Source organism: Rhea pennata, chromosome 2, assembly GCF_028389875.1.
Source record: "Rhea pennata isolate bPtePen1 chromosome 2, bPtePen1.pri, whole genome shotgun sequence".
Taxonomy (NCBI): Eukaryota; Metazoa; Chordata; class Aves; order Rheiformes; family Rheidae; genus Rhea; species Rhea pennata.
Genome location: NC_084664.1, coordinates 26,989,493 through 27,014,664, shown reverse-complemented (window position 1 = coordinate 27,014,664; position 25,172 = coordinate 26,989,493). Strand labels below are relative to the sequence as shown.

Here is a 25,172-nt window from a genome sequence, read left to right as displayed (position 1 = left end):
AAGCGGTTTTCCCCATTAGGGATTCCCTCAGCAGTTGCAATTAATTTGAGACAAAAAGAAGTACCAATTTTAGCAACAGAAAGCCTAACTATTGCAGCAAGACCAAACAGTACTCACTATAGCTCTGCATTGGTCTAAAGGAGTATTATTTCACGAAAGATTTAAAATATGAAGCTCGAACAGAAAATAAGGATAGGCCTTTGAAACAAGTGAAAACCAAACAACTGGGAAATATTTTGCCTGACTCCCCATGGACCTGACTAACTGAGTGTTTCTTTTCTTTAAAGATTTGTAGAAGATTAAAACAGTAAAATTAATCAACAACTCCTTCTGTTTATACAAGAATAGATATATAAAATTAAACATACTTTACTGATACATATAATATATATATATATTAAAGTATACATACAATCATGCTCACCACTACAAAGTACTATGCAGGAAAAAATAATATTTCTCCACACTGAGAGCATGGATTACAGCTGAGCAGAGCAGCCTCACAAGCCTGAGCCTCCAGCTCAGTTTGCCCCACTCGTGAATTCACACAGCCCTCAGAATTGCAAATAACACAGCTGAAGTGTGACAGCAGAAAGCATCTTCTTACTTCACCACAAACGAACCAGACATTTATCTTGCACTGGCTAAATCCATTCAAAATAACTTGTTCTAAAGCATCACTCATTCCTCCGTCTCCAACATAACTCCACTTCAAAAACAATTCACATTTTTAGCATTTACTAATCAACTGAGAAACTGAAGATACATAGAGCGATTGTTCAAACTCACAGCGATCTACAAATCAGTGCATTTTTTAGGCCTATCAGGCCTCTAAAGGACCGTCAACATAGTCGTGCCCATACACCAGAATGAAGGTTCTAAGTATTTTTAAGGCCATCTAAATAGACTTAAGAAGTATTTCAGAATAAAACCAATCTTTTAATTTCTTACTTCACTTACTAGGGGATATCATACAGTTCCTAATGTCTCGATCAGTATTACATGAGCATAAACAATGAAATCAAAATAGACCTGAAGTGCAGTAGAAGTACGAGCCGCATGTCACATAACTACGTTAACATTCAGATATTCTATTAAAAAGTGGTATCCATTCCATGCAACATAGCATGATTAAAACACTGCAATCTAAATTCTCTGCATCCTTGCAGATAACTGGAACTCAAAACTCACACGTTCCACTCCACCAAGTGGAGCACCTCTAACCGTATCTAAGTGTTAAGCACAGAGAAGCTAAATTCCTTACTATGGTATCTTTCTCTGAGATCTTTTTATTATTACAACACATTTGCAGTTATTACATTGTGCATGTTACTCATTTCCTACGCAAGTTGCCTGTCACAGATCCACAATGACCGGACCTGTGCTGTTGTCCTTACTTTATTCTTTCCACAATAAATGCCAAAAGGGATTAACATTATCCCCAGGAGTCCAATTTATAGTGGAGGAAGCCCTTCAGTTGTGTTGCAAGACTAATGACAGGATCCACAAAGGTGACTGCAATGATAACCACCCGTCAGAAAGGGAGAAAGGTATTGATGAGACCTGTTTTCCACCTGCACAGAAAGGTGATTTTACCAGTATGGGGCCTTCTGAATTTCCTTATGGATATTGGAACAACTAAGGGCTTATGCAAGATTTCCAGATTTCCACAGATTAGATTATTAATAATACTTATTTATTAATAACTGTGTATCAGCTAGGTTACTAGGGATAACAAATGTTAGCTCAGAACAGGAGAGCCAAAACTTCTTTTCTTTTTTTTTTTTCTCCGTATTCCTTTTTATTCAGCTTTTATTCAGCCGCTCTAGTTTGCACAGCCAGGTTCTTATTTTACTCAAATGTTCGGGACAGGCCCACGTATCTAGAAATAACACAGTTTACCACCATCTTGCAGGAAATAATCCCCTCATCAAGCCAGCTGTCGTTCAAACGTTCCAATTTGGTTATTGACCTACGGGATGTGCATGCATTCACAAGCCAACAGCTCTTCAGTCATTTTCTGCATAAAACTCAGAACGACTGTTTCACAATATTTTTCCCCATTTCAACCCCAGGAGAGAAATTTAAGTTCACTCCCAAAAAAATAATAATGTAAAAGTGAGTGGGGAAAAGCGAATCAAGCCTACATTTCACAAACATAATGTTCCCACCTTCTCCACATTTGATGTCCTAATGTGTCTCAATGCATAAAAGGTGCATTTATACTTTTCTGAAAACTGCCTGATCATGCCATCCATAATAGATGCCATATATACCATACATGATAGATGTCAAGCATCTAGAGTCAAGTGGCTGAAACTAATTTACATATAACTGTCTTCCTCCAAAGAGACTTATAATACCAAGGTTATTTTAGTATAAGCATATTCATTGGTCTAAGCTTTGTCAATTGACAGACTTGCCATTTAATCTACAGAAGCACAAAAATAAGATCAATTCCTTTAAAGGAGAGCCCCAAACAACATGTCTTACTTGATAAAGTCTCAACATTTGTATTCTTTTCAGATGTTGCAATGCTTTATATTTCTTTAAGTTACTCTCTTTGGTGTGTATTCTTTTCCTCTTCACAATCACAAGACTAAGAACATCAGATTTTTAGCAGATTTGCTATCTAAGCTACCCACTCCCAAACTCAACACTTATCTACAAAATTGAAGGAAATTTGAACAAAACTTATTTACAAAGACCTCCAGAAGCACGGAAGAAAGAGGAAAACAAAACCAAGAACACTCTACACACAAATAAATTTAATTCTAATATTCAGCTCCTTAACCTAAGTGTGTTTAGGCTACAGGTTCCACAACAGAGCCACCACAAGATAAATCATCATGAGATACTACTAGCAGTGTTTTGATTGTTCGTAACTAGTGTTTTGTCATGAGGTTACATTGAGAAATGCCACTTGGCTTTTGATCCAGTTCAGGGATCCAGTTCAGTGAGGTGGATGAGATCTGGCCCCCGATTCTGCACCCATATCTCAGAGCAATACGTGCAGGTCTTCCTCTTTCCTTTTTATTGAAATAAACAAACTATTATTGCTACAACTCCAGCACTGGGGAACAGAGAAAACAAGCTACAGATAAGATTTGTCTGTCTTGAAGCCTGAAAATTAGTACAGTTCAGCGATAGGTAAGAGCACCATTACGATTTTGGAAATCCAGATGCTGTTTCTGACTCTGATACTCTCTTTAGTACAATCTTCAAACATAATGGCTGTTTCCTATCTTTCTCTACCTGTATTTTTCTTTCTCTGTTTTTGGACTATATTCCTCAAAAGACACATACTTGGTATGTGAATACACACATTTTTGTACAACCTTGAACTCATTAACATGTCTTATTTCCATACGAAGCACTTGAGCTGGTTCATGCCTAACCTAAAGTCAAGCATAAGAGCAAAGGACAGGCTCTCCCTCAGCTGCAGCCCGGCACAACCCGAAGCCCAGCCGGGCACACCGTGCAGAGGTGGGACAGCGCAGCAGCGTACCTGAAGGGACGGCTTCCTTTAACCATCTTTTAGCAAATGAGGAGTAAGTGCTCCTCATCAGCTTGGAGACAGCTTGGATCTGTTAGCTTGTGCTGAGCCTGCCGAACCCAACACGCCAAATCCGCGCTTGCGTATGCAGCGACAGAACTGAGGATGACAAGCTCAAGCACTTAACTGCATGTACGCAGTTACTGTTTGTCACTGCGTGTCAGCCTGAAACAAGTCATGGTGCTTCCTGAACCTTGTTTGCTCAAGCATCGTTATCACAGCAGGACCGCACCGTAGCGGCACAGCTGCAGCAGCACCCTGCGTCAGGCTGCACGTGGACAACGGGAGCATTTGTTCCCAGTTAGAGGCTCTTCTAACGTCTTCCAGAGGGGAGGCAATTTTATTTTTTTTCCCCTCAATGCTATTTTGACATAATCTGTAACTCTCAGGGGAACATCTACCAGATTTCAGAAGTTTCTGGCACTCTTCTATGGTATTGGTATATGTAGTCCAGGATCAGTTGGGTTATTGCCATGTACTGTGTTACAAGTCACAAGTTTGAGGATTTGTCTTGTCTCAAGTACAAAAGCAGAATCCTAGGGACTAATCCGATCTCTCAGCAGTACCTCTTATTTGTGGAAGAGATAATCTTCTTTTAAAGTCTCGCTGTCCTTTAGTAAGACTGTTTTCTGCTAGATGTTTCTTCAAAACTGCTGTTCATAGCTGTACAAGCTACCCTCACAAGGTACTGGTATACTACCTACCTAGACACAAAAAATGAAGCACTCGTGTTTGAGTCATTTGCAGAATCAGGAAAATCAGAGATGAGCTTAAGTACTCATTTTCTTTTTTCACTCAAAACAGAACCTCACATATCTGATCTGTGAAGTCCAGGAAACACAAACCTGTCACCCCCTTACCATTTTCAATTGCGTTTCATCCTGCACTTGCAAGATACTACACAGGGCTAAAATCGTCAACATTTCACAAGGAAAGAAATAAAAAAGTCATCTATACAGAATATTCACGCATGCACACAAACCCCTATTTTCCTGAGATTTCAGTCCAATTCATCAAATTAAGAAGGTCAGACAAGCACCTCATACTTCTTATACTTACCTGAAATAAGTCTCCAAACCACTGCTATCCATCACTAATTTTTTTTCAGGAATTTGTATCAAACAAATCAGTGACTAATTTTGGTCCACTGTATTTTAAAGGCTTATCAAGGTTATTTGTTGATTGCAGTAGAGGTGGACCTCATAATTGGTAAATATTTCAGAGTGCTGATTTACTAGTTCATCAGTACCACAACACAAAGCACAATGGCCTGTTTCCTCTAAACTTTCAGAGCACAATTATTATTAACATCCTTATTACATTACTTTGTAAGCAAAAAAGGAGAACAAGCTCTAAGTTCAGCTGGCTACGTTTAAACCCACTAAATGCCACCTGGCTATTATACCTGGCTCACCCTCACAACAAAGAAACATTTCTGGGCAAACAAAATCTTCTCTGGCAAATATATCCTTTTTAGCCTCTACCCATGCAAACCCCTTAAAATTTTGTTTCATTTACTCTCTGACAAGCTCTAAAACCCTGTTTCATCTGAACTACTAAAACTTCTTCTAGTGACAGAATTCACTATTCCTCCTAAGTCCTTCCTTCTCTAATTCTACCTAATGATAAGTCTCAGTATTATGAGGAGAGGGGAAGAAGGAAAGAGAGAGAAACTCCCCCCCCCCCAACTTTCCAAGTTATGTTCCACTAGCAAACTCTTATAAGATCCCATCTTACAGAAGAAATGTGTAATCAAGAATAAAACAACAAAATTAACATCAGAGGATAATCTAGATCTATAGTCTCATGTTCAAAACAGACTCATGCAACAAACAGGCTTTCTTAAGGAAAGGTGTTGCATCATTTTCCAATTGCACAGTACTGCGATCAACCAGTTGAGATGTATGTTTTCTTTCATCAGATGCTTATCTGTCCCACGGGAGAAGCACATACTGCTTATTACTTCATCCAGCTCAGTATCCAGATATGTCCCAGAAGTAGGGGAAGGATAAAAATATACTTTCCCACGTGTGAGTCTCATACTTTCCCAATTTTAGGTTTATGAACGTGCTTCTGCCAACACACTGCTAAGTGTTTGCTGGGATTAAGTGAAGGCTATTGTCTGTACATACTACGATAATTATTTGTACGTCCAAACATGTTCTGTTAAATATTGCTATAGGAATGCCAGTGAAACTGCTAGTAAAATACACACAGCAGCAGCCACAATCATCACTCATGTCTCACAGTAATGCTGTGAGTAGGAGCAGCACAGGAGACATTTCCCCCCTTGCAAATGCCTTTTCCCCTCACACTTTTGTTTTCACCAAGTCTTTACAGGACAATTCCCATGCTTTTGCATCAGTTGATAAAAACAACTGATAATCATCTGCTTCTGCACATATAACTGTATGCAGGCACATAGCATTTTAGGCCTGTGCCTTTGGCAAGGCTTCCTAAAATTTAATAACAGCTGAGATTTTGATTCATAAACCATAAGATCAGAAAGAACCACAAGGATCTTCTCAGCTTTTACTCCAACATCTCATCTAATCTGAAAATAAAATACCCCAAAGAACGTGTCTTGCCCACTTCCCTTAGCAAAACGGTCAGTGGTCATTTTCCAAGGCTGTTTAAAATATTTTTGCTGCCTAACCTAATATTTTCTGTCCTTAGTTTTAGGACTGGCAGTAGCTCACCAGTCCAGAAACTTTATAATTTGAGGAGAAACACACAGCAAATATAAATTAAGAGTAATAAGTATATATAGATGTTGGGTTCCCCTCACCTCAGACTAAGCACTCACAGCTGAACTAAGCAATTCCATAAAACACATTTTGCACAGAGTAAAAAGACACTTTCCTTTCATAAACGACGTTTATGTATTTTACTACTAAGAAGAATTTCCTAATAGAACAACATATATTTCCCCCCCCCCCGGAAAATGGTACATGCGTTATTTTTTGAATCGTGTAAAGAATAGCGTAGCATAGAACTGAAATACACGATTTAAGGAAAATCTCCTTCCCTAGCAGAGGACTGACAGGACAGTGCAACAAGTCAAATCCATTGTTAATCTCCAAGATTCTCCAATTACCTATGTACGGCTTGGCAGTATGTCCCTGTATGCAGGAATACATAATCCCTAACTCATGTACTGAACTATTGTAGTACAGCCAATATTCAGTACAAACATAAACAACTGGGGAAAAAAATATACGTGAAAAAAGTACTGAGATGGTTGTAGACCACTACCGCCTACGATGGAAACTGATGCAGCCTTTGCAATGCAAACAGGACCCCAATCAGTTCTCCACAAGGAGAAAGTTTCCAGTGATAACATACATGTGTTAAGGTACGTTCTCTTTTAAAACTGGCTCCCATTAAACAGTTCATTGTTCATTAATGGTGTTTACAAAGGAAACAAAGTTCAGTTTCCACAAATCTGAAGTCCAGCAGATGTTTCCTTCTATCTAAGCAAAACAAGTTTGTGACCCATTTCTACCCAATAAAAACACTTCAAAATTAAATTCTACTGGAGAAAAAGAAAAGGTTGTATTCAACAAAATGGCTTTGGAAATTAAATTCAGGAAAACATCTGTTTCAAAATTGTAACTGCTGCTATAATAAATTCACTTAAAGATACAGTCTTCTTTACCAGAGAATGCCTTATAAGCTGAGTTTGGAGGGATACAGCGTGAAAGTTATGATTTTGGTCTGTGAGGAAAGAGGAAGTAGTGTCCACTGTCAGTGACGCTGCTCTGGGGCTAGAACACTTTCCTCGAATCAGTGGAGCTCCCTTCTGACTTCCCCCACGTACCCCAAAACGCCAGGCTGCTCTTTGCTCCCTCAGATCCCCCACGATCTCTCTTTCTCTGTGTATGGCAGGTAAATAGTAAAAGTGGTGTGGCAAAGTGTTAAACGTATCTCTCAAGTTTCAGGCATTTGCCAAAGGGACTCCCACTAAGACTATTGCACGTCTGACACTATGTGAAAATCTCAGGACTTTCTGCTGTGTCTGATGTTACTATAGCATTACACAGTGAAAGGTGGGTCTGGGGACATCCCCTTGCATGACTGCAGCGAAGGCAGAATATTCCAGGAGCTAGTGCATTTTTTGTGCCTTTCAATATCTTTCTGAAGACAACATGAATAAGTGAATGAAACAAGTGCCAGTGAGAATGTCATCCAGTATTTTATAGGTTTTACAAATTGCAGCTGTAGAGGGCCAATAAACTAGATTAAAAACAAGATACAAGCATCAAAGCCAAGGATAAAATACTCTTAATCATTAACTATAACTGTAGTCAGTGTATGCAGAACTCTGTGACCATCTTTGCCTCTACAGGTCCCTTCTTCATCAGATTTCACTCAATGTCTCTCTTCTTCTAGCTACTTTGTGAGTGTTATACAAGAGTTTGCACCTCCACAACGTTTTATGCACTGCATGCCCAACAGCGAGGTTTCTTGTCCCAGCTGAGGCCTCTGCATGTCCTCAGAAGCATGTAACAACAAAGATGGGGCTGTAATCTAACAGCAATAAAACGTACCATTATTATAAGCAACGTGAATATTAGCAGCGTGAAGGACCCCGCTGAGATACATTTCAAATCTATCTATCAAACAATTATAGTAGAAAGTAGAGGTGTTTTTTTCTTCACCCAATAATCCTACTTGTCCTTTAAAGAAATCTCAACCACAACAGTCAGCGTTTTTGTAAAGCACCAGCTCAGACCTAATTGGATTTGTCAAACAATCACAGCTAAACAGTTCTCAGCACTCAGAGGAGTGTGGAGCTCCAGCAGCTGAACAGCAGCAAAAGGAAAAGCTTCCAAGTCAGAATATATGACAATTTAATAGTTCATTTCAAGATGAAAAAAAATCCCCTTAAATCTGTAAAAGGACATAATTTGTCCCACAGTTCAAACCCTGTCCCTTAGCAGCGTAATGATGTAGTGAAGTGTGGCTTAGCTAAGTTCGTGTAAACTACCCTGCAAAGATGATTATCTGCAGTTATGTATTGAATCATTTTTATTTCAGCCTGCTCCGAATTCACAAAGACTGCTTCAGGCTTGCCTACGCAAGCTTGCTTCCTTTATTTCTCTTTGTTTTGAAGTTTTTAACCACAAATAAGAAAACAGGAAAAAAAAAACAGAGAATTCTGGCAGGAAGACCTTACAGTAGTACTTGAAAAGAAAAGTAAGTATATCTTACACATACAAACAAAACAAAGCTTGAGGAACATGTTTTAGCTGGAGAGTTGAAACACTTCCCACTCTTCTGGACTTCCTGACTTTTTTTTCCCCTCAAAAGTGTGTGTATATATAAACAGGCAAATTTCTCTGCTCTTGCTGTGCATATCATCAACTTCTTGATCTCTCTGTACATGCTTCCATGGGCTGGAGGCTTCAGAACAGTGCATTTTTAAAGACAGCCTAGGATATAATGGTCTAAAACCCACAGAAAGCTCCTTCTCTGAATGGTGAACAAAATACACCGTAATGCCGTACAGATGATAGGCTCAGAAAGTGTAACAGGCCCAGTCGCACACAGCTTTCAGTGCCCTCAAACTGGGGTGTCACTAATGAAGACTGAGATTGGTCAGGATGTGTCAGGAAACAGAAGAAAAAAAACTCATTATACAGATTGTACACTGAGAATTGAAATGGCATTAATTTCACTGACTTTCAATAACAATCCCTCAATTTTTTAAGAATATTTGTTTTTTAGAAGAATATCAACTTGTGCACTTAGCTACAGCATTTTCTGTAGCTGTACAGTTTGTAAGGCGCATGCCTGTCACTTGTGAATATAAGTAAGCTTTGCACTGAATTCTGAAGCATGTTTTGATCTAGGACAACAGTGATTTGAAATAATGTCAAAAAACTCTATCATCAGCATCATCAATATCCGAGAGTTGTATACTCTTACCTGTTGGCTTATCCACACCAAGGAATCCAGCCTGTCCTAGGATTTTAAATATTTTATGTGCGGGGAACTGTCCTTCTTCTTCCCACTGGTCCACAAAGGGGTTAATCTCCTTGTCGATGATCTAGGTTTGAAAACACATTTAAAAAGTTATTAACAAAGACATTCCTACGGAAACACTTTTGACTACCTCTGGCTAAACACTTTAAAGAGAAAAAAACATATAGGGAAAGTGATGTGACATTTTGAAATCACATGATTTTGCTTACTTTCTGTCAGATGCTCTTATTCTCCACCCAACCAAATAATGTTATAAATGCAATGATGCAAATACAAATTATTCTTTTAGCAGTTACAGCTATTACAATAGGAAATCATCAAAGCTAGTTTAAAGCTCTCCAAGGTTTATGAAAATAGCACTTTCCCCTCTCCATTCATTATGCTTCCCCCTCTCCATTTGTTATATTTCTGGATACAGTTTCTAGACAGCGACAGGAAGGGAAAGCTGGCATGTCCTTAGAGGGACCTTGCCAAAGAGGGATGACATTCAGTTCACTGGGATCACACAAGACACAAAACAAGCAAGTCTTAAGGACTTCAGTTCCTCACTGTTTACCTGAAATGCTACCAGTGACAGAGCTGTTGGGGCACTCAAGTCCTGTCTCAATTTAGATTCCCCTAGGGTTTAATAAGACTAGGAAGGCCATATCCTGAGCTGTCTGGCTACTGCCCCTTGCTCTGCTCAGGCTGTTGTCTTCTCTCCCAGCCATTGCGAGCAAAACACGGATGCCACGTTCAGTAACACTTTGGGTTTCAGAGCACAAGGGTTGCACATCTCATCCAACAAGTCCCAAATTTCAGTGGTTGTGCAAAGAGAGCAAATTGGGCAACCTGCAGTTTTCCCAGCCTGCCTATAAGTACCTGAATCTCCTAACAAAGCCACCTCTGCACCTTACAGCTCTGCATTACATACTGCAGGGGCAGATTCTGACTTCTGCCATCCCTTTCTTATTGCTTGAGCCCTACCAGTCTGCTACTGGGCAGCACACTTCAGTAGCTTTCAAGAGATTTCACACTGTATTCTGCCCATCTCTGTCTGCCTCCACAGGCAGGGGACATTGGGGATTAACAACTTCTGCTGGGCCTCCAAGTGCACCATGCACCTTTTTCAGCACACTTTAACATTGAACTCATAAGGTTCTCAAAATGAAACAAAAAAGCGGAATACTTAACTTGCTCAATAATTTTCACCTCTTTCCCTCCCTTATACTGAATAATGTAGGCCCCATGGTCACTAGTAAGAATGCTGCTGTAGTTCTTGCTCCCTAGGACACTATCTAGGAGAGTCTACATAGAAGTTTCTATACTGCCATGTCCTATATGCTCACATTCTAGTATGTGGATCCTTAATTTTGAGTTACAGGTGAAGAAATACCTTTTTGATTGCACTTTTTGTTTGCGGCAACCTTTGGTAATGCTCACCTGACAGCATCTAGGAAAATGCCGAAAAGTTATTATAAAGTGTGCACAGAAAGTTATTGCAATGTTTTGACGGATCTTGGCAAAAGCATGAAGTGAGTGCAGTAATACTGGTTTGTGCCTGTTCGGGCTGGTACTGGGCCAAGTGTTTCACCGCCTACGTACAAAGCTACCTTTGAAGTTAAACAGTCAGAAGAATGACTAAGGCATTAGACTCAGATAAGTTTTTTACATCATTCTTGTAGATTAAAACCTGCTCACTTCTGTGCCTTTGAGTAAAACTCAAATTATTTAATGGAACCAAGAGCTAGTTATTACCAAGAAAAGTAAAATTTTCAATTTCTAGTAAAACAAGGTTTGTCTTGCATGATACAACAAAAAGATGAAGACAGCCTCACTGTACAAACTGCAAACAGCGCGTGCCTCTAATATTACGGAAAAAAACCCTCAGTCAAGATACTGATATCCACAATTGTTAGCTAATCATTTCACTGTCCACTTTAAACTTCATTTTTTTTAAACACATGAAATAGGTCTTGTCAAAAGTTTTCAGACTTTAGACACAATACAAAAAAATCGCGTTATTTACAATCATAAATAAGAATCTAAACAAATTAACTTTTTTCAGGCATGCAAAGTCATTCTTTTAAAAGTAACATTCCTTGAAAACAAGTCATCAGAAAACATCCTCAGGTAATCTGGACTGCGTGATCAGTCAGGCTTGAGGGGCAGGCCATGGGGCACTCGGAGGACAGAAAGCTCAGGTGGAGAGAGCACCAGGGGAGCACATAAACCACATTGCTGCAGAACTGCAACGCTGGTCACTTGGCCAGTGTTTTAGCACCAGCTGTCCAATATTATCATCCCTTCACATATTAGTCAATGGAAACAGGGAGACGTGTTTTCAAAGGGCCAAGTCAGCAACCTTGAATGAAAGAACATGTACAATTACAGAATGTGTACTTAAAACACTTCTAAAGATGAGTTTACTCGAATGCAGGTCAAATACACTGCATACCTAACTATTCGATGTGTCCCTCCTCTCGCTTGGCTTGTTTCTCCGATCTGTGCCCCCAAAGAAATATTTCAAGGTATAACTAATTTAAATCTTGATTAATTTTGAATTAACTTTATTTTTTTAAAAAACACAGCGTGTTAAATAGTGCTAGCACAAATTATGCAACTACTTTAATTTAAGATACTTACACAGTGTTCGGTAAATATACAGAAGCAAGTTTACAGCAGTAGCTGAGCAGCAGTTCTATTTATTTTTATAGGTTTTATCATGAGAAAAGTAGAAACCATGAGTGATAACATTTAGACTTACATTACTAAGATGCTGACTGTAGTAAGACCTAAAATTTGTCTCAACAGAAAGATTTTAACACTGCATCTGGAATAATAAATGCTATCTGACAGGTATTCCCAAGCGCAAAGGTAATCTTCTAATCTAATCTAGACAGCCAAATCTCAACAGAATTTGGGATATATATAGTTGACTTGGAAGCCATATTTCTTTTCTGCTTGCTGATAAAGTACTAATAAACCACAATAACAGGAATTCTGTTCTTTTCCTGATGATTAGGGCATAGCAAGCCTCATGCACAACACTGGTATTTTTCTCAGGCTGCTCCACTCAAATCATGCAAAGCCAAATCTAAAGCACTCAGATTTGAGGACAATATTAGCTTAGTCTACATGTCAGTGTGAGCTCTAGCCGCTCTCTGGAAAGTGTCTGAAAGAATGGTATAATAGCAGGTATCAACCCTGGCTTGTTCTTTTTTTAAAAATAAGTATTATTGTTATAATTAAACAATGTGGATATTTGCCCAGCAGGAAACTAATTAAGCCAAAAACTCATTTCATTTTTGATTTTTTTTTTTTTTTTTAAGTTTTTTTTAAAGTAGTCTTTACAAGGTTGTGTGAAAAACAACACCTGTAACTTCCTGCTCAGGAAAGGGGAAATGGAATGGGAAAAGAGAGAGTAATGCAGATTTTTTGTTATAGATTATTCTAATCTCTCTCTAAAACAGACAGATGGAAATATCTTCCCAAAATATTGCCAGATAATTGTATGCTTTGATTATTTTCCAGAGGAAATTATAGTATATATTTTGTGTATTGAAAGAATATATAGATGTCTTGTTCAAGAATTAAAGATTCCTTCTCATGATTCACCAGCAAGTTTAGTTTCTATCAAGCGCTTCAAATTAGAAGTTAAAGGCCGTAACATTTCCTCATGTGCTATCTCCTACATCTATCCTTTATAATATTATGGTAATATAGTATTTCAGTGCACAATAAACAGGACAATATTCTTGAAAAGAAATCATTAAACTAAATTCTTACAGAAGGGCAGAGTTTTAATAAAGCTTCTTGTGAGTTATACCTCAACTGAGATTAGACTTACTTACTAGAAAAGTGACAAAAATTATACAAAAAAGATACATTTCAATTAGGAAGATTAAATGCATTCAGTGATGCCATACAACCATATCATATTATGTTAACAGGAGTATTTTTTTCTTAAAAAATAAGTTACAGTAATTGAACTTAGCTCTATTACTATAATAACCAAAGACAACACAACTAATGGAGTCTTCAATGTAATGAAAAAAAGGAAAACAAATACACAAAAAATCGCTAATGATAGTTCTTCACCAATTTTATCTGAACAATCAGCAAAAGACTGGCTTAAAAGAATTGAGAAAGCAGACCAGAAAGACTTTACCTTTGGCACTATTAATAATTACAATACAATATTGTACATAATCTCTGGCACTATAAAACAATTTACCATCCTACAGATACTGATGTCCAGGATAGACAGTATTTTAGCAAGAAGAAAGAACTTAAGGAGAGATGACTTAACTGATGTAGCCAAATCTACTACACTGTTCATAACTACTAAAACAACCCTATAGTCATCAGAGTTGCCATGGAAATGAGTTTCCTGTTGACAAGCTCCTGGTGACTGCCACTCAGAACCCGCTGCAGGTCTTCCCTGTTTCTCCTCAGAGGTATCTAGCTCTCTTTGCTGACCAGGTACGGGGGACTGAGAAGGAATTTATGCATCTAAATAATGGTTGTTTGCTTCCAACATGTTGCTCTCATTTGGGATCGCATCTGAGATATAGCACACTAGAACGGATTTTCCTGCAAATATTCTGTTTCTTCTCACTCCTGGACTTAGAGGCCACAGTTCTCCCTCAGCTGCCTCACAATTCTTCTCAAGCTCCAGGCAAAGTTATTTAGTAATATTCCTAAGAAAGGTAACTGAAAGGCAACAGGGAAGGAGATTGAGATATGGAAATATGAGTGCCCAAGACAGAATCAGAGCAAATCCAGCTGAGTGAGGAAAGGCTGAAAAAGGAAGTTCCCTTGAAGGTTCTCACAAAAGGTGGTTTCTGAGCACTGCTTCCCCTTGAGAAGCTATGGTGAGCCTGACATTTCTGACATGTGGCACCTGGCTGACAAAGCATGTCTGCCTATATATGACGGACAAAACAGTGTCCTGCTCTCTCTTCTGCACTTAAGAGATCCCTTCCAGTGTTGGTAGCATGGTCATTCATGTATAATTCAAAATTAGGACAATCAGTTCTACAGCTTGCCAAAGGATTTATTTGATTCTAATACAGTTTTGCTATTGAGGAGATATGCAAGTTTTTGTACAACTTTCTCTGAATAGCAATTGCTTCTGTTTTTATGGTCCCCATAATACACACTAGGAGATCCTGCCCATGTGGGCTGTCAGGGCCCAGGGTGGCTGAATCACCCAACCTGGTGATGATGAACACCATGGTAACAAGCCTTGACCAGTAGTTGCCACCACCCAAACAGAAAGGCCTTCATTCAGTCTCTGACATGACATGCAGAAGCAAAGGCAGTACATGACTTGGAAGACCACAACAGTTCAGAAATAACCCCATCACACATCTACATTTAACCACACATTAGGTAGAAAACACTCCTTGCAGTGCTTAATCAGGCTTCTCATACGCAGCTATTTAGCATACTGTCTTTTGGCAACCAAAATTCAACATTACAAGCTTGCCTGAGGTCTGAAGTGATCGAGTCAGCAAAGCTGTAGCTTGCCATTTCCTCCTTCAGGATACATACCACAGTGATTCACTGCGGATTTTCAGGAAATTCTACAGATTTTTTTGAAAGGGATTGTTTTTTAAGTACTAATATAAGCAGAGGAATACCCATGGATACTCAAAAAAAAGCATTTTACCTCTCAGCCTCTGGCCATCTCTCCTTCTCTTACAAAAGCACACTTTCCTCTTCTTGGTCAGGACTCATCTGGAATACCTACATGAAAAAGGTGACCCATGACTATACAAGGGGTTCTGCAAAAGAAATGAATACCCTATGGTCTGCAGAAAATCTTACACTTTCACATGAGAAAGACTCTCTCTTGCTCATAATGTGGAAGATGAGGCATTTGGATACAATCTGTGCCTATTGTTCTGTATTCACACTTGACTATTGAGCCAAGTTTATGGTGCAACATCTATATTAATGACTGTCCACAAACTACTGCTAAAGAACTTGCCCTGTTTGAGCGAGAGATTTGGGACTGGGCCTCAGTGATAATAAAGAAATCTTCTGTGCTCTGAGCTGTCATCAGGCTATTGCTGAGAACAAATCAAGAAAACATTTTCCACAATGATGCAAGGTTGAACTTCAGAAGTTCAATTTAAGTGTAGACATCTGTTTCATGACCCTGCAAAAAACAAACACTTGACAGGAAAAAGTTCTAAAAACAGAATATTGAGATAATTAATAAAAAGAACAAAATAGTAGTAATTTTGACTTAAGCTTTTAAAAGTAATATTATTAATTTTTACAAATGTCAAACTAAAAGTTCTGGAATTATAATCTAGAAGGAAATTCTTTTTAAATTCTTAGTATTTTCAAGTCGTCATCAAGATATTCAATAACAATGTGAGCACAGTACATTAAGTCCTGTGTTTTTTTCCACTGTTTCCCCAATATTTTAATATATGTAACTCAACATTTACAACTAGTAGAAATTAGAGAGAATGGTTTAACTATTCACAAAAAGTTTTTTTTTTAAAAAAAGCTTGATTTCTTTTCATATTTTTCTGCAAGTACTAGAAACATTTTTTTAAAATATTTTGTTATTCTACTTAAGATTTTCAATCTTGTTTTCCCTCTTATCTAAATCTAAAATAAGGAATTAGCACATGTATCCACATGTTCTTTCCCAAAAACCTCATCATACTTGAAGGAAACATATTTCCCCAAAAATTGTATCATTATTTTACTATTCACCTCTTTTTATTGCATCTTTTTTTTTCTCATTATATTTGAGGACTAATAGGTCCTGAAACATGAATTCAATTTTAGGAATATTTGTCAACTACAGCAATAAATATTTATAAGCGTTTTGTTGTTGTTGTTGTTTTGCTTCACTTGAAAGGAGCAAGATTTACCTAGCACATGTAAACAAACTTACTGATATAACCCCAATCACATTCAATAAATAGAGAGATGCATGGACTGAAATTTGCAGACTAAAAACCAAAGAGACAGAAGCTCTGTATAAATGGCATTAGACAGTTGTTCATTCTTGTCCTCATCTCTTTTTGAACTATAAACACACACTTTTGAGTAAGGAATGAGTGACTGAGGGAGTACTTAAAACCAGAAGGTAGGAAAGTTGCTCTAGAAACGTTGCCCTCAATTCATGAATGTGCCAGACACTCATACACCAGAGGGGATGTCTGTCAACTCCTCCCCCTTGAAAAGGTCCAGGGAAGATCCACACGACTCTGCTCTACTTCAGTTCATTTTGGTCTCCCCAGCTTTTCATGTAAACTGGACCCAACTGTTCTGCATGGCATCTGCAGAGCAAGACATGATCAACCAGGTTAGAAAACAGCTGTAGAGCAAGGACACTTTAAGCCAGCCAGAAAATATCACCAAAAAGGGGAAAAGAGAGGTAAGTCAAAATATGACCTTTTTTTTAATCTCCATACCTAGAAGTCTTACATAGTGGAATAGTTCTCAGCAGAATACTGGCCCCATCTCCTCTGCTTAAGCTCACTGCCAGACCCTTTGACTTTGTGGGGTCCCATACAGTTAAAGTTAGGTGCACACTGAAGGACCTTGCTGAGCACGGGCTGCATGGCAGAAACGTCTGCTCACCACACTCCATTTAAATGGTAAGCAATGCAATCCGCTTATTCAGCATGTAAATGTACTAAACACTTCACACAATAATGAGAGGGAAGCATCAATCACTTTAGTCAGGGATGTCCCAACCTACTCTGTACACACGTATATGTTTAGACATACACATAGATTGCAGGTTATTTAGCTTTCCCCCGCTTTCTCCTTCCCAATGGGCAGTACACAAGCTTGAATTGTAAGAATTAAGGAGAAAAAGAGAGTCACTAAAGTTTAGCACTATGAAGGTGGTTCAAAAGCGCAGGCAACTCACTGTTGGTAGGGCCTAGGGTATCTTTAGGATTCTTCTGCTTTTCTATTCACTGCGGCAAAATGAGGGTGAGCAGGCCTGGCTCACATCTGGCTTTTCCCACTGCCATTAGACATAGCTGTGGCCAGAGCTGAGCCTCCAGAGAAACTTCTAGTGGATTTAAAACCAATCCTCAGTAGGCTTGTATAAGAGAAAAATAGAAGAATTTCTTCAGCACTGGAAAACACACGACTGAAATGGGAAGATACACTTTTCGAATTGATTAATTACAGCACCACAATTCCTTTTTGTACCATCAAGTTAGCCATGTTACAAGCAACAGAAGAATCATGTAATTTGCTACAGCACTGGTGATACAAATACTGCAGTGATCAGCAAATGTAGGAACAAACTGTTACTAAATGAAATTCTATTTTCCCATTCTCAAGCGAAAAAAAATGAGGGAGGGAAAACTCTGTAACATAAGAATTGGCAGGATCTCATTATATAATGAAACAGACCTATCTTCATTTATTTTTACAAAATCTGATTTCCAGCAGAAAGGCACACTCATTACAAGGGTTATGTAATTTCTTCTCTGTTCTTTTGGCAGTAACTGGGCACAATTCTGTCTAAATCCCTCTCCGTGTGACACAGTTCCTTGCAACATACAAAGTACATAAAAGCAAAGCTGATTTTTAGTTCAGAAATTTGAATACTGCCAAACTTTTGGTCCCATTATTTTGCCTCCTTCACTGTAGGAGGCAAAATAAATAAATAAATAAATAAAAATAGAACCAAAAATTTGTGCCACACAAGTAAAACTTAAAAACCTTCATGCCTTCCAGGGAGTGAGGGGCTGAGCAGAAGTATGTGCTCTGCCTCCACTCTGCCCAACCACCAGTGCAAGCAGGAGCCCCACCACTGGGGCACACAACTTCACCCTACTAAGGAAATAAAAGCTCCAGCCCAGTGACTGGGGGACTGGGTCCAGCTTCACCTCTTTCTTGGGAACAAGATGTTGAAAGACTAGCTACAATTGGAGAAGGACCCACATAAGCCTAGGTGACTCCTCCTTCCTCATGCCTCTCTGTGCCAGCCCAAAGGACAGTGAAATTTATTTGCAGAGTTCTGAAATTAGAAAGTGGTTATGCATTTGCATTTAGTTTCATGGAATTTCTTAACTTCTCTCCTTTCATCACATTCAGATTTTTATACTTCATTTCTCTGTCTCATTGGTAATAGCTACTGTATCTTCCATTAACCAAACCACAACGAACAAAGCAATGCACAACCAAAAGAACATTTTTCACCTCCTGATACTCAGCAATATGTGTTTCAAGCCACTTGGGGCCTTGTATTCTACTTGGACCAAAAAAAAAAAAAAAAAAAAAAAAAGTTATTGTTACAGTAACATTTTTGCAAAAACGGAAAACTCTCCTGGGGATCAAGAAGGTGTATTCAGGTTCTATGGTATTCATGTTCTGTATACAAAAATATAAGCAATGCATAGTACCCAAGGAGACATACATAATAAACGTAACATAGGGAAAGAATAAGGCTTCTCCCTGCCGTTACCACTACAGTATTCCTCCAACATCCATCCACAGCTACAGATGTGTTATACATCTCTGAATGTTGAAGTTTTAAAAATAAGAATAGTGGGAACAGAGTTGGCTAGGAAACCCAGAAAGATTTTTGGAGAGTACTTAGAATATCTGAACATTTACCCTTGCAGCTACTTATTTCAAGCCCACCACTGTGCAGTCCTTGTGACTTACATAGTTATTAATGTGAACACACAAAACTCATTTGCTTTCCCTCATCTTCAGTCAGCAGGATTTTTTTGTGCATGTGGTGTCACTGTAGGGAAAAAAGTAGGTCAAAGAAATTCCCTTTTCCACCTACAACTAGCCAGATAACTGCATCCCTCATTTGACTGGATTCAGGCTCAACCACAGCAACCACAAATTCTGTTCAAGACAATTGTGATTCTTAGTATTTTGTAATGAAGTGAACTCCCCAAGTACTCCGCGAGTCTTACTGCACTCCACACACACAACACCTCTACTCTCTTCACTGAGCACAAGTACAACAATATCTAGAAACTTGGGACATAGGACTGTCCCAAGCAACTTGATCTTCTGCCCAACCACCAGCGCAAGCAGCAGCCCCCACCACTGGGTGTTTTGTCACCTTGGCACACACCTTCACCCTACTCAGAAAATAAAAGGTCCAGCCCAATGGCTGGGGAACTGAATCCAGCCAGGTACAACTGGAGAAGGACCCACAGAAGCCTGGAGAAAATAGAACGAGTACGAATCACACCGCTTTCACAACACAATACATAAAGACATTTTTTTGTAGCCTGGAATACAGGGAAACCAGAATTAGTGAGAACAAGGTGAGTGCCAAGGGCATGGCTATTCCTTTGATTTGAGGGCAAATGCATTCAAAGTGAAGCAATTGCACAGGAGCAAAAATTTCTGCTTCAGATCAAGTCTGTTTTGGTGCTGATTTCAGGCAAGTCTTTAGGGTGGCTAGTAGCTGTTATGTAACTTGTATGCAGTTATGAAAGCAATGCAGAGCTGGGTGTTACCTACACAACTGCGGCATTTTTGTCCTCCCAACTCATATTTTCTGAAATATAATGTAAAGCCCACTAGAAGTCTGGATATTACAGTTTAGAAACTACTTTTTCCTTTGGGTTACACCCCAGCAGAAAAACAAGGTATTTCACTGTGAGCCACACCATCCCAGGCCACCTCTCCACTGCAAGCTGTTAGGAATGAATTTGACTTCATGAAATTGTATGACAAGGTCCAACTTCAAATGTGTGTGCTGCAGGAGTTCATCCATCTTTGCCACCCACACTTTCCCTGTCACTGGGCACAGCACCAAATGCAGTACCTGGGTAGAACTGGAATTTCAGTATTGGGTAATAGCTGGAGATGTTGGCTGCTTTTAATTTAAGCAATGCTTTTTAAGTGCTGTCTGGGGCATATGATTCATTAGGATTGCAGACTTCTTTCAGAAGATCGGTTAGCAGAGCTTCCACATGCCCGTGGTACTTTCCCACCAGCCAGGATCACAAGTGGCAACCAGGTTTTCCTGGAGCATGTGAGTGGGCTGCACTCAAACAGGGAGAGGTGCACTACGACACCCAGAGAGGTACAAGACCTAGCTTACCAACGGCACCCAAGAGGCCCAGACCATGACTGTGGCCTTTATCTAAACGAGAAAAGGACTCATCCTAACGTGGTTACTGCCTTCACCATTTGTTTGTCTCTGATCGCTAAGAGGTGGAGCAACACTCTCTAGAGCTATCCAAATTATAGCTCTGCATGTGCTAAACTACAGATGAGAAGCCATTACAAACTCGCAGCTTATGCCATTTTGTGTATGTGCTGGTACTTAAACTATGCTCATCACCAGCTGGATACAGCGCCTAGAACCTCAGATACATGCAAGCTTCTCTGACACTGAGCAACAAATAAGAAACAATTCTGCTTATAAAATTGCCAATACTACATTTTTGCTACATAATGAGGCATTTCTATGTTAAATGACATTTTTCCTATAATCAGAAAAAAAAAACTTTCTTCAAAGCTTGCTTGATTGTGCTAAAGCTATTTTTTTTCCTTCTTTTCCCCTCTCCCTTCTTCTTCCTCCCACATTCCTAAGCTCTCATTTAAAAGCCACTCTTTGGTATGGATGCATTGGATGCATCCTTTATTGCACCACTATATTGCTGCTGGCTCTTCCAATAACAACAGTATCAATTTTAGACGTTTCCTCTCTGTCAAATTACTGCCAAGATTTCTTGGCACTAGCGAAGGAAATTGCTGTGTTCATCTATACCATTTCTCTATCAGAAATCTGCCCCCAAAATGTTTATATGATGTTTCTGTCAGACATAAGATAGATAACAAAGGCCACTGCAAATACCCTAGAATTTGGGAATACAATTTGTTCCCTTAGACAGACACTCAGTGCAAAATCTGTGAGGCTTACTTACGACAGATTTTTTTAAAATGCCTCCTTCCTGAAAATTATTTCAGGTATATGACACATGTTTTAAAAATACAGATCCAACTTACACATTTTGCAGTTTCTACTTTCTCTTTCCTCTCTCCTTTTCTCTCAATTTAGTGAGAAACTTGTTTTCAAGAGATTTATTTATAATGCCAGCAGTAAGTTTGCTATTCTGTTGCTACTTTTATAATTTGCTACAAAGTTAAATAAATTAACTCTATCCAAGGTGCTCCAGTGGCAACAGCCATTATCCTTCAGCATTTTTCAGGAGGTCAAAAAGAGTCATATTCTCCTGGCAGAGAATTTACAGTGATTTTACTGGAAAGTTATGGTGAATTTCTGTTTAATTAGGATTCTGTGGGCTTTAATACACAGGGGCGCTTATTCTTGTAAAGATTCATCTATGAATAAGCAGAAAGCTTATGACACTGTCAATAAGTTAGCTCTGACATACGAACCAAGAGCGTTTTGCCTACAGCCACGTGACACACTGTAACTAGAGCAAGTCATCACAACTAATCTCATTTGTATTAGATGCAGCTCCAGCAGAATATGTGCCAATCCATTTCAAATCTAGTTCCCAAAGCTTCTTACTACTAAGGCCAGAGGAAAGAAAAAAATGTATAGTACATACAACATAAATGCATATGCATACAGCTGTGCACACACATACAGCAGGTTAAATCTTTTTCCTGCGAGCAAGTTAATTTAACTACTGCAACAAGTGGCAGGATACCACAGCACTGCAAGCCCTGCTCAACAAGTTAAGAAAAAGTTACATTTTTGATTTCCAAGAGGAAGGGTGGTGACCTATAAAGTTGTAAAGGAAACCACTCACAAGGTTATTTCAATGCCCTTTCTAAAAACAGCTCCCTGGAATTATAGGAGTCTCTTCCTCATCCTGCTCAGAACAATTGGAAAATTACAGACCATTTAAATTACATTAAATTAATAGATTAAAAAAATAGAATGTATGGAAACAAAAAATAAGAGTTCATTGTTAATGGAATTACTTCGCTTATTTCTCCAGCTTTTCTAGTAGTTGCATTTAGATTTATCCATTGGAAAGAGTGCCCCATATTAAATAACAGTTACATTTAAAATGGGTTACAGATCCTGAATGGTCATTCTTTCCCAAAGAGTTTATTTTTCAGTTTATCTTAAATGCACTGGGGACACGTTTAATTTAAGCCATAATAAACAGTGACTGCTAGAAACTTTGGAGTGAACAACAACAACATATGCTGGGATTTGAGATAAATTCATTACATTTTTTTTAAAAAAATACATAGTCAAATAGAGGCTGAAATAAGTCCTATATAAGCATTTTGCAAAATATCAAGTTTTTTTTTTTTATTATTAATTATCTTGCTTACTATAACTTCTTCTACAGTATATTCATCACAAGTATTTATGTGATAACCATAGCATCAGCATCCCACTTAGCCTTTAATGTGGTTATCCTCACTAAATTCAGAACGTTAGAACATAATGTTAGCTGCACTTGGGCAAAGAGAGGGTATGCAGCCCAAATCGGAACAGGCGAAAAAAGTCAGTGTGTCTGTGTCACACGACAGAGCAGTGTTCACTACTCCAGCAGATACCAATACAGCCCCTTTCCCCTGCCTTTTCTTTGATTCCTCAGTAAATGCTCAACTACAGACACCTGGAACACAGCTAGATTAAGACACAGATTTGTGACAGATTTGCTTTAAAAATCCCAGATCTAGACTACTACCTTCACTAAAGGTCTGCCTTCACCCTCTGCATTTAGGAATGACATCGGCTTTTAAGTTATGCAATTGTAAAGTGTAGTTACCAGTAGTATTTTCTGTTCCTCCTGCACACACATATGGAAAACGCACAGGAACTGGGATAGGCTCCGTGGCACATGCACGGATGAAGGCAGAAGGATCTGGCTCCCCATGTACCACCAAACACGACGCTGTGCTGAGCTCCACATGCCTCAGCGAGTGACAGGGAGCAGCGTGCCAAGGGAACAAATTTAGCAGACATAAGACATTTGCAGATAGGGACAGCAAATGTTCCCTCCACAGAACAGACCAGCACAAACCTGACACCATGGTATGAACCATGAACTCCTTTGCTGTTAATCCAGGCGAGAGATGAGAATTCATTTCCAACTTCTTCTACTGGTCCTTTCTATGTCAGCTTATTCCTGCTTTGCAGAAGGTCCAAAAATTTTGACTAGTTTAATTAGTTTCTTTTGAAACAGGCTAGTTGCAGCACAAATCTTTTTCTTTTTGCTCAGGTTCCTTCTTAAAATACATGAAAAGAACACACAATTGCAAAGCTCAAGGATAACAGGCCTTTTTATTCATAAAAATCTTGTTTAATTAAATGGCCTTTGGAATATCCTGTTTTAGTAATGGAAGTATGAAAGCCAATTCCAAAAAAATAGAAGTAGAAACCACATGAATCAGAAGTAGCTCTATTATCTTTTCTCCACAGTGAACTGTGAAAGATAGGCAATTTGGGAAAGTTAAACTTATCCAGGAAAACATAAAAGTAATTTTAAAGAAGTTCTAAAGTAATTTTATAAAGCATCTATCAAAGCTATGACAGCACAAGGCCAGAGTCACATGAATGAATGAACAAACATTCTGCAACTCAATAGGTATCTGTAGCTTTCAAAAAACAGGACATAATGCTACACCTTGAACCAATGCAACACTAACTAGGACTTGTAAGTTTATCTATAGTCAAATTGGGGACAGCATCTAACGCTTGGGAAGCCTACCATTGAATGCTTGCTTCTATTCTGCTTGTTTGTGTCCTGCTGCCATGGTAATCCTGTTTGGTCCTTATATTAAGTCCTGAACTTCAGCACTTTACCCACTGGTCCATAGTTTAAAAGTTAATTCCTCATACACATGGCTTTTACTTCTCCACCCCTCAAATGTGCTCCACTACTCAAATGGCTTCTTGCCACCAAGAAAAAAAAAAGGTCTAACTATGTGATTTTGTCAAGTGTGCTGTTTGCATGTTACCTTACCAGAAGCGTCTCCGTTTCTCTTGGAGTTTTACAGGAATTGCTTATTACTCCTCTCGGAGAAAGGCCGCAGCGACCAAGCGGCTCTGTTTTGCCTTTTCTCGCCCGGCGCCTGCAGGCGCACCAAGGACTGACCTGCCCTTTGCAGCAGCTCGGGGGGGTCCCGTCACCCCCGGGCACGGGCTGCGACGCTCCTCTCCCCCCACCTCGTCTCCCAGGGCTGAGCCCACCGGCTCGGCCGGCCCCAGCCCGGCCGAGGAGCGTTGTTCCGCGCCGCTGTCGCTCGCGGCAGGCAGGGCGCGCACAAGGCTGGATTTCAGGCCCTCGCAGGCGTTCAGGGGTCCCCAGGTCGCCGGGCTGCAGCGCGGCCCGCGCAGCGGCGGCCCCGAGGAGGTCAGCGAGCGCCGCCCGCCGCGCTGCCGCCTGCGACGTGATACGGAGAAACTTAAACGTCTTTTCCGCTTAAGCTCGGCGCTTCCCCGGGCCGCCCCGCGGTACCTTCCTGAGGGCCGCCCGCAAGGCGCCGTGCTGCGGCGTGTCGGCAACGCGCGCTCCGGCCCGCCGCCGCGCAGCGCCGCGCAGCGCCGCGGCCAGCGGCGCCCAGGGCCGCCCGCGCCACGGCCGCAGCGCCATGGCCGCGCGCTCCGCTCCGCTCCGCGGCCGCGCTCCGCCCGCGCGGGGGCGTTTCGGGGCCGCCCCGCCGCTGCCCCGCG

General features: G+C 39.8%; 1 protein-coding gene across 3 annotated transcripts in view; it reads right to left on the bottom strand.

The window, feature by feature from the left end:
* Nucleotides 1-25,092, bottom strand: part of LOC134136880 (probable acyl-CoA dehydrogenase 6) — an 88,003-nt gene extending 62,911 nt beyond the window's left edge. Inside the window, exons 1-2 of one of the 3 annotated variants that reach the window (XM_062569130.1) lie at nt 24,958-25,092; nt 9,488-9,608 (exon numbers count right to left, since the gene is read on the bottom strand). In XM_062569130.1, the coding sequence (XP_062425114.1) occupies nt 9,488-9,608; nt 24,958-25,092 (256 nt within the window). Of the gene's footprint in view, nt 1-9,487; nt 9,609-23,265; nt 23,430-24,957 lie in introns of those variants that run through there. The other 2 variants (XM_062569131.1, XM_062569129.1) reach the window with 2 other exon arrangements.
* Nucleotides 25,093-25,172: the final 80 nt, after the last annotated feature.